Below are 16,452 nucleotides of genomic sequence, written 5' to 3'. Positions count from 1 at the left end.
CTGCGGGAACGCACATGCAGCACGGCCCCAGGAATGAGGGGAAGCTGGGATTGATGCAGAGCCACAGCAACACTCACTTGAGAAGCTGGACAAAATATTCCCGCAGTAACACTGAAACCCATTTTGCTGCCAGCTGCCTGCGTGCACAGCCCTTCAAGCAAATACTCGCTGGCCATGGGTGGAGAGCTGACCTGGGTCCTGCCACTTCTGAGCATGAGCACAGTCAGCATTTGATAGAAAAGATTTATAACGACATACCGTATATTTTTTGCCGTGCCTTAGTTTCCCAGGAACAAAGGGACAATAAAATGTCTTTCCTTGATCTCCCCATTCTGTTGCATTCTATCCTATCAGGCAGAAACTCCGCTGCAGCAGGAGAGGGACCTGACACCAGCTGTGGGACACTGGGCTTGCTTTAGTGCAAATAGGCAATAGCACAGTTGTTGTTGAGTGTATCACAGGTGCCATCGAAGTGGTTAGACTGCTCTGCTGCTGTTATATCACCAGTCTAGCAAGTAAAAAAAAAAAAAAAAAAAAAAAAAAACAACAAAAAACAAGTCTGGCTGCTGTAATCACATTATTTTAGGCAAATCTCAGCTTCATTAAAAAAAATAAAAAAACAGAAAAAGAAAGAAGGAAGGAAGCAAAGAAAGAAAGAAGGAAAAAGAAAGGAGAAAGAAAAGAAAAGAAAAAAGAAGAAAGAAAAGAGGAAAGAAAAGAAAAAAGAAAAGAAAAGGTTAGGCACTTATCTTCCTGATCCAAAGAAAAGTTTAAAATGTTAACCAAATATGACCCTGGATTTCAGAGATCAGAAGTCAGTTCCTACCCAGAAGAGCAAACACCATCCGCAAATGATTGTTAAATGTTATTATTATTTATGGATTTTTTTTTAACTTTATGTTTTAAAAGACAGTGCCATGATGCTTGGGAAACCGCAGTCAGGATTTTGATCACTAAAAATTGGCAGTGCTTTGTAGACTGTTGTGTAGTCAGTGACGGTGCTTCACAGCAGCTGGGAAGATCAAGACAGATCTTGGATTAACCTTGCTAATTAGTGCTAAATACGAAAAGCACATGCACGGAATGCCTTGCTAAATTTCCTGATCTAGATCAGGAGAAAGTGCACTGGTATACCTATTTTTTTTTTTTAACTGTTCTGCTTGCTGCATCCACACTCCTGCATTATCAAAAATATCCACTGAGTGTGTGCTGATTATGCATTTTCTTGTGGTGTATATTTGTTATGCAAATTATTATATTTCCTTATGCCTGCTCTCTGAACTCATATTTGTAGAGATGAAAGGTCCTTACACGCCACTACCAAGTTTAATTTTCTAAAAAGGCTCTTCTGGGGATGTGAGCGAGAACATGATGGCATGGGTGTGTCTGCAGCTGTTTTGGTGGTAGAATTTACACATCCAATGCCCTATCTGGAGATTACTTAACCGTGTGATTGCAATTATTATCTTCATTGAGCAGCAAATGAGTGAGACACGCCACGAGCCAGCTTTGCCCGTGGGGCATGCCAGGAGCAGGAGGTGTTGGGGCAGGTGGGCAGCCTGCAGCGGGCAGGGGCAGCCCTGGCTCCCCTCCGTCTTGGCACGGCCGCCTGGCTCAGCTCTGGGGAATTAACGTTTGGGGAAGTCGGCCATGAAATTCTGCCATCAAACCGTTGACACGTAGCTGAGGTGACCGTGGTCAGCAGTGCTGTAGTCAATGGAGGGTGATGGGCATCTTTAGAGGGGATTGGTTTGCCAAATAGCCACTATTTAACAGCCTCAATCAAGTGCCTGAGATAGGGCGGACCCAGGCTAAAGTGCCAAAAATACCCTTAAAAGCAGGCACTTCGTGTCCACGCTGTGATTTCTCTGTGTAATGAAGGCAGCGCAGATGTACCTGCCTGGCTGGCGAGCAGGGAAGTTAATTCCATTCATATTTAAGAGTCTCATTCTCCTTGCACATTTGGGCACCTAACGCCTTTCAGTATCTCTCTGCGCCCGAGTTCCCTCATTCATAATTCAGACGTGTTCGGAGACTCAGGCATGCTGCGGTCCCGTGCAACTTCTGCGCTTCCCAGTCCGCGAGGAGGCCGGGAGCAGGTGGTGTTTTTTCCGCGGTGCTTAGAAAAATGAACCCACACCCCGACCAGGAGACGAATTGGTTGTAACAGTAATCCACTGATGTAACGACAAGCTCGGCTTCTGCTGGCATTTGCACGAGCGTAACTAATAGCAGAGCTTGCTCTTCCCTCTTCTCTTGGCTGTAACCACTCAGCTCTGTTGCTGTAGGGAAGGGAAGCTATTCAGGATGGCTGGCTCACACAAGGACAATAATGATAGCCATAATATTTTACATGTCTTCTGTTAACAGTGCTTGTTGGCAGGAGGAGAGAGGGAGGGTATGATTTCTTTAAGCAATACCTTATTAAGTGGGGAACTATAACTAAAAAGTGAGTGAGGCTTACCAGGAGCAAGTTAGAGTTTATTATTAATGTTGATTAGTTTTGTTCTTTCAGGTTTTAGAGTGTGTGGCTGAGTGATAAGGGATGTGCCTCAATGTTTATTTGATTAGAGCCAGCAACTAAGTCCAGAGGGTGCTTGCTTTCACTTGGTGCTTTTTAATAACCAAATAATTTCTTTGGTATCGTTTCACAGACAGCCAGTAGGAGTCACATCATTTAAGGCTGTCATCTGCCTCCTGGGGTTGTTTCCAATGATGTGATGATTTTTTTTCCTGGCTTATTCACTTATTTTTTTTCTTGGTGAGAAGTGGACTGATGCCCTCTGATTGGAAAGCAGCTCTGAAATACCTGGCTCCAGCCTCTCTAGGAGGTACGTAGTAATTAAAAGCTGGCCAGCCCAGTTAGGTAATAGTATGTAAATGTTCAGCTCTGATTTCTACTTGAAATGTATCAGATTGATTTGTGACTGAATTGAACTGTGAGGTGCTGAAAATTATGTTTCTGCTGAGGTAACTGGTAGATCCCCATCTATAAACGTTTAGTCACTGGCTGTGCAAAGAGAGCTGCCCAAAAAAAGGACTTTGAGGCAAAAGCTGGAAAAGATCTGACTCACTGCAGTTGCATGCAATAAACTCTGCTCCTGAGGGGAAATTACTGTGTCCGTGAACTTCAAAAGGTGCTCTGATTCAAGAGAGTTTGTCATGTGCTCGTCACCCTCCCCTCTTTTCCAAAATATAAATACTAGCAGGTTTAGGAAATACTGTCAGTCCACTGCTGTATGTGTGTAAGCAGTCCCATTTTCTTCAGCAGAGCTCCCCAGCTTGATGAAGTTACTTCTGGATGTATGTATGTGGAGGATGTGGGGCCAGAGCACTGATTGAAGCTATGTTCTCAGAATAGTGAGTTTTACAAGGAAGTCTGTTTTCTCTTCTAGAAATGGGGTTGACTGCATCCAGCTCTGGGTTATGTCTCTGCACTCAGATGTGCTCTTCAAACCTTCAGAGGTTTGTGTGTTTCCAATTACTCGGGACACTTGCACAGGTTATCCTGTCAGCTAGAGGCAGAAAAGGCATTTGCCATTGCAGAGAGATGCAGGAGGATCCAAGTAAATTAGAAGAAGAACACGTGTACCTGGCCCTTGAAGACAGCTAATGTTTGTTGGGTCCTGCTCTGTGTTGACGTTAGTCTGTTTTGCTCAGAGGTCCCTACAATTGTACCGATTTTATCTTCATTCAAAATAAGGATGGAAAAGTTGAGTGAACCTGAACTGGGTTTCCCCAGCACCCAGTGTTTGCTCTTATCATATGTATCCCTCTGTACAGATGTTTCTGGGGTATATATTAAAAAAAAATAATTTTTGTGGAAAATAAGCCTGATCATTTGAAACATGTTGGGTAAGAAGAAGTTGCATTTCAGTGTCTGTTGGTGTTTTCTCTCAGGGCATATTCCACTGCTCCTTGACTTATTCACTCTTCAGTAAGAGATCCTTCAGCTTCTTGAAGGTGAACACTTCTACATTTTCCTTTTTTCTCTATCTTAAAAAAAAAAAAAAATCTTCGCAATTCAGTATCTTTCCATAGTCGTCTTTTGCCACTCAGAAGGGAATATGCTATCAGGTGCTTCCAAGAGGCTGGTAGTGCCAAGGATCTGCTGAAGGCAATGGAAAAATCCACCCAGGATGTCACTGGGGGCAGATTTCATCTGTCTACTTGAGGGAGCTGAGAGAGAGGCTTGATAAAGGCTCTCAGATGTTTCTGATGTGCATGAATCTAGTGACCGCGACAGTGCCATGCCAACACGTGTTGATTTGGGCCATAGGATGCCCCAGCCTTCTGCAAGCTCTTGTTTATGCAGAGATGGACGTATTTTACCCCATCTCCAAAGTCACCTCTGCCCGTGGGTTTCCTGCGTGTGGTTCTTATTTAAAGGATGGTTTGCCCACTTCCACCATTTTTCTGTGGCAGCAACAGGCGCTGCAGAGCTCTGTCCTGATCCTAAGCTGACCCCTCTGGCCTAGCTGTGACACTTCGGTAATTTAATGGACAAATCTGCAGGTTGTCGTCATTATGTTCACTCATGTAAAGTACTTTATACTTCAGGAACAATTTGGCCGAGGCAGCAGGGATACTTCTGTGTAAATATGTCATGAGTTCAAGCATTTTAATGTTCATAAAAAGACAGGATGTCAATTTAAAGTCTCAGCTGTCCCATGCATCTTAGGTCTGCTGATTTATGAAGTACTGAAAATTGGAATCATATAAGCCTGTAACACTATGGCAGCTATTTAAATAGCAAAACTTTCTTCCAAAAACATGATATATAGAAGACATAAAAGTTTTAAAGAGGTAGTCTGCCTTAATAGGGAGAGAGCATTAGCATTCATTTACTGACAAGAAAGAGCTGATTTTCTTTACAAGAAGCACTCCTTCCGTAACCACCCCATGCTTAGCATTAGTCAAATCGCAGCTGTTCTACTGCCGAGACCCCGGCTAGGATTCTGCTTGTGGGAGGGCTGGAGAAGGTCAATATTCTCCGAATACTTTGGTGACAGAGCTGAGCAGCCAGGGCAAGCGCTGAATTTCTGGTCCCTGGTAAAGCCAAAGGCCAGGCGCTCCTTAGCTGGGGAAACCAAACAAGTGCTCACGACCAGGAGGAGAGCGGAAGGACGGCAAAATAAATCAAGCTGAGCTGTCAGTGTGAAGCTGGAAACTCCAAGGGCCAAATGTCACCCTAAGTACACGGCCCTTCACCAGGGATGCTCTGTTAAACCCTGCCTGCCTCCGGACGCTGTTCCAGGTGGCTCCCATGGGAGCGGGATGCCAGCAGGCAGCGGTGCAGACGCCTGCCAGCTTTAGGTGCATCGGATTGGCACTTCTGAGATGATAAAAGACACACAAGTCTCATGAGATGGGAATAGGGGATTCGAGCAGTCTGGCTAACTCGCTCGTGTTGGCGCAGAAACCTTTGTTTGAGAGTAAGCTGAAGTCTTCAGCATTTAAAATAGCTCTTATCTGGGAGGCCACAATGACAAGGAAATGACTGTTTATAGGTGCAGCGCTCGGGGAAGCAAGGAGAGGAGCAGAGCACAGGGCAGGAGTGTGCGCTGACGTGATCTTAATATCAGAAGATAATTGCATCCCAGAATAAGAAAGGGAGGGGAATGATTTCCCGTGTAACAAATCTCATAGATAGTAGAGATATTTACAGAGCGAAAAGCATAACTAAAAGGTAGTTCTTCCTTTTTAACGCTTCACTGTAATTGGCCCCCGATCAATGTTAAAAACGAAATTATTCTGGTTGCCTGGGGTCCTTCTTAGGTCACTGGATCAGCTCATAATTTGGAGTATCTTAGGAGGATAAATCTCCTGGGGAAAAAGGTATAATTCTTGTTGTTTTATGGATGGGCTACATGTGCTTATCATCCTAAGTGACTGGCCCCAAACTGCACGAGACGTTTGTAAGAGAGAGACCTGAAAACACACCTCTCAATATAGAGAGCAACGTGCTGGTTGTGGGATCATTCTGGTCTAAATGAGGCCAGTTTGGTAACGAGGGTAACGACGTCTTGGTTGTAGTACTGCTAGGGGGGGTGCTGGGATATGGCACCTGCAAATGCCCCAGGGGGAAGGAGCATCTCTTCACCTAGGGAAGTTCACGGGGCTTCTTGCTTTCAGCACTGGCAAAAGCTTGGAAGGGAGAAGTGAAAATCCCGCTATTAAATGTAAGCCTAGCACTGAACACTAAGCCTGAGTTGTGTCATCCAAGGATAAACGAGGCTGCTGAAGCCTCTAAAGTAATTGCTCACTAACAATGCTAAGTGTAGCGTGCATCTTACCAAACAAAAGCCTGTCTCTTTGGCACACATAAGACTTGCATTTAATTTCCTTTAAGCCCAAGTCCCTATTATAGCATTACCCTTCAGGTGTAACAAGATAACCGCCTCGTTGATATTAAGGCTTGGAAAGGCCACCAAGAGGCCTCTTGGAATCGTGCTGTGGAGGAGAAGGAAACATCCAAAGCAGGGAGGGGCCACGCATACAAGCTCAGCATTTTGCATAGAAAGGTACTGTGAAATTCATGGAGCCTCCCTCACCCTGCTTGCTGTGCTGACAAGGAAGGAGCTCACAGCTGCAAGCGTGCTTTATTTAGCACTGGTTTGGGCTCTTTGTAAGAAACCCACCCAAAGAAGGGGCAGACCTGTCTGATAAGGTGTCCCTGGGACCTAAAATGGTGCTTATTTAAACTGCAGGCTGGCTTGGGGGCCGCAGGTATGTACTGTGCTGTGTGCCCCATGCTCTGCTGCGCCTCGTTTAATTCTGCTTTCGGTGGTAAGTCAAAGATCCTGAAAAGGAGTTGCAGCTTGTTAGGCTGAACATATGGTGCTCTCTACAGAGGCTGATTATCTCCACACCTCGTGGCCAGATTTTCAGCGAATATTAATTTCTATACCCCATCTAAATTTAGGGATGTAAGAAATTAACTCGTAAGCTTGAATTTCTTTTCCTACACAGAAATTTTTCACTCAGAAGGAGGTGAGGCACTGGCACGGGTTGCCCAGGGAAGCTCTGGATGCCCCATCCCTGGAGGTGTTCAAGGCCCTGGGCAACCTGACCTGGTGGGTGGCAGGGAGCATTGTTGTGGTTTCTTTTAAATCCGTAGGACAACTTTTGATGTTTCTTATTGTCCTGTTTTTTCTCACATGTTTTCTCTCTTGGGCTCTTTCAAATATGTGTGAAGATCTTCCCATCAATGTGACTAGGCTGAACGTGGAATCATTTCTGAGGCACTGGCTTCTGAAGCCCTGTATTTTCTGCCTTTTGAGCCGGTCTTCCAGTTGGCAACAGAAGGCAGCACAATAGTGTTCATTGTAGCTTTATTGTCAGGAGAAATCACTTCTCTTAAAAGCTTTTTCTCACAACTGAATTCCCAAGCTAGAGACTTCGATAAAATAAGACAGTTCTATGTTTGGAGCCAAATACACTGTCATTGTTTTCAAATACCTTTTAGTTACTGAGGTGGTGTTCGTGTGCAAGAATGTATAGATTAGACCATAAAGGAAAATAGGAGTGTTCGTGCTTGGTTAGAGTTACTGCTTTGCACAGCAAATCATAAATACAATGTAATTTTGCTGCCATTGGTCGTGTTATTTGCTCCCTGACACTCTGAGTTTTGCTGTGGCAGCAAATGAAGTTTTGTGCTCCAGACCCTTAAGCCTCTAGGAGTAAATCGAGGAGAACCTCTGGCAGTTGAGACAGCAAAGGTTCGTGGTGCACAGCTGAGCCCGGTGGCCTGTTTTCAGAGATAGGGGTCTGTGAAAAATAAACTTCTTAACTCTGGGCAGTGTCAAGCTATAACACGCACACAGATGTTTTATTCGACTATGTTTGGGTTTATTGTTGGTTTCAGTAGGTGTGCCCTGTTAAATTGTCTGTGACTCTGAGCATTAGGTGGGAACAGCAGCCTTGAGAAGAGCTCTTGGCTGTCGGGGAAGCATTAAAGTGTGTGCTGGTGCTGGAGCACTTGCTTATGTAGAAAACAGTGTGGTCCGTGTTTGACTTAGATGCGGTAGAACTGCAGCTGTTGAAAACGTGTCTAGATATTTTTCATATCTTGGTAGAGCCAAAATTGGGACTTGGATATTGCAAGGTTGTATTCAAGATGCTGAAAATCTCTATTAATAACCACAGATATCTCTCAGCTTGGAAAGGATTCATTCTTTCAGTTTAACCATTCTTATGCAAAATTTGGATCCACGGAGAAGCTGCTTTGTTTGTCTCTGCCTCAAAGCTCAGGTTGGTTTGGACACATTAAAAATATATTTTACAAGCACACCAGCCAGGACAGCACTGCTCTGGCACTGCTTGCAGAGAGCAAAGCATAAATACTTTGAAGTAAAAGACAAAAATTTTCATCGGAGGAGAAAAGTGGTATCATCCATGTGAGAGTGGGTGTTGGTAAGGACGGGAGCCTGGTGTCTCCAGCAAGGACAGGGATGTACATGATGCTGATTCCCTTTAGCTCCTGATTATGCCACAGGATAGCATGTATCCCTGTGCTAAATCTATGCCATTGACTTTGCTTTCAGGAGTTGATCTGTGCGTCCAAAAGGGAGGATTAGTATGCTGCTCTACTGCTCCAGTGATTTACACTGGACTTGGAATAATAAGACTCAGAATAAGGTGTTAGGCAGTTCGTAGTTGCTTTCAAAACCCGACAGAACTGAATAATTTGTTTGCCCTGTGTGTGCTTCACTTGGTAGCTCAGGTCCCATGCTGAGTTTGTGCCTCTTCTAAACGAGAGCATTGGTTTGCTTCTGGACTCTTGGCTTTATCAAATTTTCTGAATTCTTGAAAATTCTTTTGTTGTTTTCCAACAGCCCTTTGCTTGCATTTGTTTTCAGTCAACCCATTCATTTTCTGTCAATTTGGAGTAAAAACAAACACTCCCAGAAGACCTTGGGCTGTAGCAGCCACCCCAGAGGGAGCCGAGGATTGCTGCAATGAGTGGTTCGGGAGCCACAGCGACAACAGACGTGGAGAAGGGATTGGTACTCGAACAAAGGGAGAAAGAGAAATGATGTGCTCCCAGGTCAACACTGTTTTATTCTTTCCCTGTGCTAAAAACAAATCTTAAGGATTTGGTTTTTTTTCTTTGAGGGTTTTTTACAGCCTTTCAGATAACAGCAGCTGAGAGCAGGGGAAGGTGACATGTCCTCTCATGGATATGGCGAGGGACCATTGTTCCCAAACTCTGCATGGGACATGAAATGAACACGGTGCTCACGGTGTTCAGAGGTGGTGCTGCTTGGTTAACAGGCCTGATACTGAGACATCCTTACCTACTGTAAATAGTTTCTCTAGATAGTATTCCAAAGCCTCAGGCACAAATTTTGTATGCATTTCCTAATACCTGGAGACGGCAACTGAAATGCAACCCGCTGTGTTATGGTCTCATCTAGGAGCTTCTGAAAAAAATTACCTTTTATTAGTTCTATTTGATTAACGTAATAGGAGATCTGATTATTTAAATGCAGAAAGGAGTGGAGAACAGCCTGACCTGCCCAAAATGACAGCCTGTGAGTTAAAGAAGGGGCATCACCTGCAGCACGCAGCTCAGAGGATGCAAGTATGGCTCTGCTTTCCTTTTCTCATTGCACACGTGTGTGTTCAGACAGAAAACCTGCTGGGTTCGGGGTTTTTGGCAAATGAATCTGGAGGATGGCTCAGAAGGTCAACTAGTTCATGGCCCGTGTCCTAAGGCCAATCAGCTCCATCAGTGCTACTTCTTACAGAATTTGTCTAACAGCCTTAAAGATATCCAGTGATAAGCCTACAATTCTCCTGGCAGCCTATTTCAGTATTTTATTTTTCCCACTGGAGAGCTTCTTAACATTCAACATGAACCTGCTTTGCTGTGATTTAAACCTGTTACCTCCGGATCTATCCACCACAGCGCAGGCTCTTCTTCCAACGGGGAAAAAAAATAGGTGGTGCATTCTTTGTGAAATGTTTTTATTTGACTCTTGGCCATTCTGTCCTTCCTCTGACCTTGGGTACCTGTATTGCAAAATTCTGGACACAGTGCACTAACTGAGACCTTATTAATGCCAAGCAAGGTACTGAGAGGAAGGATTACGTATAGTCTGTAATGCGTTCTCCTGTTAAACTCTTCCAACAAGGTGCTTACCTTTTTCATTGCCCATCTTCAGCTGGTAGTCCACAGCCCTCAGATTCACTTTATTTCTTTAACAAGTTTCATAAATGAATTCAGCAGTTGATAAATTCCACCTAAGCTTAGGAAGAGTGTACTTCTCATGGTTGAATGCCAGATGTCCAGATAGTTTTCTCCATTTCTTAAAATCATTTTGGGTTCTGAGCATGTCACTCAGTATGACTGCAGTCCTTCTAAACTTCATCTCACCTGAAAATTCAATAGCTTATTCCCAATTCCATCACCTTGTTAATTAATGAAAATATTGAACAAGATGAGACCTGGGGCAGACCCTGCAGCACCCATCAGTATGTCCTTACATATTGAGATTGTCCCATGCATGACCATACTTTGGATACAGTTCCCTTCAACATCTGCTTCCCTGTTGCATGAAAAAAGTTTTAACAAGATTTTCCCCTAGCTTGTTCCTGAGGCTGGTGAGTAAAACAGTGTTGGAAACCTTACTTTCTCTGAGATCGATGGTATCTACCGTCCCTTACCTCCAGAAGGTTTGTTACCTGCTGTAGAAATAAAATATATTTCTTTGGCATGCTTTCCTCTTAACAAATCTACCACCAACTGCATCTCATCTCCTTGTTATCGTCCTGATTCTGACAAATGGTTTGATTTGTTTCTGCAGGAACTGGACTTAATCTGATTGATTTATAAATCTCCCAGCTAGTCCTTTTTTCTCTCCTTAAAGAACTGCACTATGCTGATCTTTTTTCAGTCTTGCAGTAGCTTACTCCTCCTCTTTAGGATCACGAAGATGAATGCTAATAGTTCTTCGATTGATTGAGCCAGCTCTTTCAGCACCCTCAGCTAATGTTTGTCAGACCCTGTCTGTCTGAAAGTTTGCTTTTTTTCTCGAGAGCACTAGTTGTGCTGACCATTTACTTGCAAGGTGGCATTTTAAGTAAAGCTTGTTTCACAAAAGCCCCTGGAATGATGGGCCTCCCCTCTGTAAATAGCTTTCCTCTGTTTGTGGTTGACAAATTCTTTTTCTTTGTTGTTCCTCCTCCTCCTAACATTTCTTTAAAGTGATTTCGTGTTGTTCTTCATGTCTTTTAATAGTTTGATTTTTCTTTGTGTCTTGTTCTCTCTGATTTTGTCCGTACACGCTCTCTTAGTCTCGTCTGTAAACAATTCATCTTGGTCTTTGAAAAGTCTTCTTTATAAGCATTAAGTACTTAAAATCATTTGTCAAAGGAAAACAAAACAAACCCCTCTCTCTCTAAACACTTCTCTATTTTTCCCAGCCTTTCTTAAACTGTCTTGATATGTCTGATTCCCACACTTCTTTACGTGGAGCTGCTAGTTTTCAGCCACGCAGGAGACATTTTCCTGATATTTGTCCATCCATGCTCTTTCTTCTCCACTTGCCCCTTCTCCAACCAAAATCAAGAGGTGCTAGTCTTGGGAAATTGCTTCGTGATGTCTGCCAAACTGGGTCACTTTGGTGCCTATCAAATTAAATATATTAGTGCTCAGACTTTTCTAAAAATGTCTCCCTGCTTTTAATTTGGCAGAATCAATTCCCTGAACTGGAACTGAATTTATGAGTAGTTGTGTGCCCCTAAAGCTGCAGTCTCTAATGGTTTTACTGCTTTCTGAAAAAAAAAAAAATTCACCCAGATCTAATTGCATTATTGGAAATGGTTGAAGCACTATAATATATGGGGAAAAATTTCTGTGGTCTCTGAGAAATCCTTTGTTCAGAAAGAGCCAAAAAGGCCATCTAATGCTTTCAGGAAAGAATACTCTGCAGAGATTTTTCTAGTTTGAGAGTGGGAGTCATATCAATACTTAATTCAGGGTGCATTCAAGAGAAAGATGTGGGTTGTGGAGGTGGAAACTGCACTTGTTGCAAGGCAAAAAAATAATAATTAAAGGTCAGGAAATAATTTGTAGTTCAACAGCAAAAGCTCCTGAATACTCTTCATTCCTTACATTATTACTCTCTGTGAAGGAGGGCATTAACACTCCATGATGCCCTAATTAGTTTACCAGGCTGAATATTCCGGGTAAGCTGTGGTTGCAATGGGCCCAGTGGTTGCTTGTGATTAATGTGGCATTCAGATAAGAAACAGAACGTCAGGTAAGCGCTGCTCCAGGTCGGTAAATGTCAGGAAGCAGAGACAGCTTGAGAGCAATGGCCAAAAGCAAGGAATAAAAGCATGAGCTGTGCATGAGGAGAAGCCTTGTAGAATTTCTGGCCCAAATGAAGTGGGTATAAAAGCAGAGAGAGTCTAGTCAGGAACTGTAACTTAAAATATTAATACTGACAAAGAACAGAAGAACAACTGCACTTACTTTATCGCGAGCCATTAGCTTTGATTTAGTGCAGCCATGGAAGCCTTTCGGTAGTTTCCTTCGTATCTTCACACTCTGCTTTAATAGCATTTGTTTAAATGAGGAGTGGACCCTCAAGCAATATTTCTCTTTAACAGGCAAGTCCCAGCACAGAGTAATAAGTAAACTGGGAACAGTATATTTTAAAAGAAGAAATAGATTCTGCCAGCTCAATTTAAGGAAATATTTATTACACATAATTTCTGAACTGTTTTCTGAGTAAGCAATGGAAAATGATCCTTATGAACAGCGAAATGGAAGGAAGGAAAAAGTCTGCATCATTACGGAGAGCTTAATCTTCTGTGTGTGTGCTTGTCATTCCAAGTGATGTCTTCACCTACATGAACTGAGGGCATCTACCCTGGGTCTCTCAGAAATTTTAGCCCCTAAAAGACCTCATTTTAACGTTATCATGCACTTATGCCCTCCCTTTGATGCTTTTATCCTCTTGTCTTTCATTTCTTCCCCCTTTTCCCACAGACCTGCTGTTTGTTTATGTAAAAATGCCATTTCTAAGTTCTGAAGCCCCCCTAGCCTTTTTTTTTTTTTTTTTTTTTTTTTTTCTTTTAGAATGCTTGCTTTAGGAAAAGAAAAAGGGGTTGCTGACTGAATTGGTGCCCCTTTAGGAAAGGAAACTCATTTGCCTAATGATAATGCTCCTTCTTTCTTCCTTTGCCTCTCAAGCAGGCTTGTCTTGGCAATCCAGTCCCTGCCCAAACGTCTTCTGTCTCCCTGAGCCCTGGGTGTGATGACACTTGGCAGAGTGGAAATGGAGTTGCTGTGTTTTGTGCTTGCATCGCTACTTTAGTCCCGAGTGAGAGTGCCTTGTTTGGAGTAACTTGCTAAAACCCACAGCACCAGTGCCTTGTAGTTCATGGTTCCTTCTTTGCTGCTGCTGGTCTCCTCTGACAAGCAGGTAGGCTGTGTGCAAAACAGTCTTAAAACATGTGCATCACATAAAAGTAACGCAGTTCAACAACCTCAAAATAACTCCGTTTTTTCCTTTATTTAAACATACTAAACTGGCATCGAGTTTCCAGGGAACCATTTTATCCGTTGCTAAAAATACAAATTGCTGTGCCACATTTTGGCAGATTTATCTCCACAAAATTGTTTATATGAGAAATGTTTCCTACTGTGTATCGCAAATAGTAATTTAGTTTAGAGTGTGGCATCCCAGTGAACCAAGAAGCACTGCTGTGGAAGGAAGATGTCCCTCCCTCCCTCTTTGAAATGCCCTGCTGACTTTTTGCTTTCCCTTCACTGTGAGCCTGGTATGCCTTTGCAGACTCAGACCTGTATATTTTACAGCTGCGTTATTAAATTATCTGAGTACTTCCTTTCTCTTACCTCCATGGAATTATGCTAGCGCTCTACATCTTGTTCCTTTTTGTATTACTTTTATTAGTCACAAGAACATGATAGAAGTGATAGACATGGCTTCTCAGAAATTGATACGGTATTTTTTATTTTTTAATCCAGTTACCTGTGGTTTTAAATTATTCTTCTTGCTAATGCAATCAAACATGTTTGTTTTGTTTTGCTAACATCAGAGCTGATGGTTTCAGTGTTATTACACTCGCCTCTTCTATTTTCTGTGGACTTGCTCATATATATATTTTTTTTGTATCCTTTTATGGAAAGACTTTCTGGTGAGCGTATCCGTGTCAAAGATCTTGTACATTGTGTGAGTATGGACAAAGACTGGCCCAAATCTGCAGTGCTGGGAATATACTGGGCAGTATGGTGAAAAGTTGATAAATATGTAATCCTAGAAAATGACGACTGCCCTCAACATGCAGTGGGGCAGGTAATCCTCGTGGCTGAGATGGCAACGGGATGGTTGTCCGCTCACATTTCTGTTGACAGGACAGCACATGGACTTGCAGGACGTGGAAGAAGGCAGACGATTCTTTTAACAACTCCATAATTTCAGATGTTGTCTATGACCAAAAATTCTTGAAGTGGAAAATTATTGGCAGCTTCTTAATCATATTTCTTTCATTGCACAGGGAACACTGTGTGTACCATGTGCAAAGTGTCTTGTAATAAAAGATGTCATTTAAAAGGTCAGGCTTAATACATTAGGGGGATCACACATTGAGCATATGATATATCTTGCAAATAAGCACGAGCTGATGTGAGTACAATTAATGCAGGAAGGAACTTGTTATCAGACACTTCCTGTTTGGATGCCCCCCATCCTGGTGTTTGGAAGATCATATTCAAGAAACATTTCGGCAATGGGAGGGAGCAACTCAGTGATAAAGTGAGGCAGATGAGGAAGGAAGAGGTTTCTGAACAGAGTGGATTTAAATAGTAAACCATAACGTGCCAGTGGCAGTTAGATTTTTAGCACTGAATATAATAGCAATATGGCTCTTCTGTGTGAGAGCTGTATTTATATTAAGAACATTCAGTTCTTTGGAGGGGTACAGATTACAATTAAAATGTTCGCTTCCCATGTCGAGTCCTCTTTAGCTTTGTTTCCCGTCGCATACAACAACAGTGTGAATGAATTAGATGTCATCGCGGTTTGAGCCTGTGTGCGCCCACAGAATGGTGCTGGAAAAAGCTGCTTAAACTTGTTCGCTGCTGATGTCCTATGGAACATGATAATTGAAATACTGGTATGGTAGGCGTGGTACAGAAAATCTGACACTCGCAGCAAGGCTGCTCTTAAAATAGCTGTAGAGCAGGAGATAGAAAGGACATTCAGCTGAAGTAAAATGTTACAGATCAATTTGTGTGTTTTCTGAAGAACTAGATATAGAACTTGCTTTTACAAGGCAGCACATTTCAGACAGAACCCCCTGCTACATTGTCCAGTCTCTTCATATCAATTGTGATTTGCACTTTGCTCAATTGTAATTCTTGCACTTCTTCACTTTCATGGTGCAAATTGTTCTGTGCAGTGAAGAACAATAATTCTTAGAAATAGTTTACTTTTTTCCCAGTGGAAAATAAAATTCCAGGTCTCTGAAACTTTGGCTAAAGGTGATCACAAATTTGAATGATAAAACGTTAAGAGGACGCAAAGTCTACTTTATGGCCCACATGCTATATGGCCCATATGGCACCAATTCTGGTGATTTGGTCTGTTGCCAGTTGGCTGGGTGAAGCAGTGACCATGTAGCTTTGGTTAAGTAGTTAACTGACATTACAGTATTCAGGGTTATGAGGAGAGGAGAGAAAATAAATTGATGTAATGAATAGTTCAGGAATAACACAGTTCTGATCCAAATGTACTCAGTCAGAGGGAACAAACAGTGTCTTGTAGTTTGGACATCGGGCATCCTAGATCATTGGGAGAATGGTCCTGAGCTTGTGACATCTGTTCCATGGGAGGTGTCTCGAAGCATCTGTTTCCCTGCTGCAATAACAAAGATGAATGGATTTTTGGACCCCAGGATAGGGACACGAATTGATTTAGAAAAAAGAACAACACGCTTAGACATGCTGTTGCCTTTTCCAAAGAGATTTGCTCATTAGAGTGGTAGGGCTACAGCTGAAACTCTCAGCTGTTTATGGTGAGGCAGCTTGAGCTCTCGGCACAAGTGTAGTGGGGAAAACACAGCAGAGTGTGCTGCAGTGGAGGAAGAAGTCAATGCCAACCCAGGGGACAAAACCAAGCACCTTAAGATGTAGAAACACTCATGTGTTTGTACCTCAGGAAAAGAGAAAATATAACCTAAGCACACCAAAATAAACAGCTTTAATGGGTAGTTTGCTTTTGTCTGGGCTAAGCCACTTCACTGAAAACAAAGTCAAATGAGAGCTTTGGCAAAAGGAGACTTGCAAATACAGCAGGCTAGAGAGAGCACAAGAGTTTCTCCACACAACCTGGACGTAACCGTCCTGCTTTCACACCTCTTCTCCCCTGCCTTAGGGAAAATGGTCAGTGGCCAGCTTTGGGGCGGCCTCTGCGA

At 42.9% G+C, this 16,452-nt stretch overlaps 1 protein-coding gene across 5 annotated transcripts in view; it reads left to right on the top strand.

Annotated features, from left to right (window-relative positions):
- LOC308199585 (uncharacterized protein) overlaps positions 1 to 16,452 on the top strand; it is a 139,246-nt gene that overhangs the window by 20,572 nt on the left and 102,222 nt on the right. For 4 of the 5 annotated variants that reach the window (XR_013954719.1, XR_013954720.1, XR_013954721.1 and 1 more), the window contains exon 1: positions 6,743 to 6,789. The exons of the other annotated variant lie outside the window; for it this stretch is intronic. Coding sequence is in view for 1 of the 4 variants with exons in the window: in XM_080603944.1 (XP_080460070.1) it covers positions 6,753 to 6,789 (37 nt within the window). In the remaining 3 variants the exon portion in view is untranslated. Of the gene's footprint in view, positions 1 to 6,742; positions 6,790 to 16,452 lie in introns of those variants that run through there. 5 annotated transcript variants of the gene reach the window in all.

The sequence above is a fragment of the Anser brachyrhynchus genome (assembly GCF_964034855.1).
Source record: "Anser brachyrhynchus genome assembly, chromosome: 9".
NCBI lineage: Eukaryota > Metazoa > Chordata > Aves > Anseriformes > Anatidae > Anser > Anser brachyrhynchus.
Note: the sequence above shows the minus strand (reverse complement) of the source record. Positions and strands in the feature narration are given on the sequence as shown.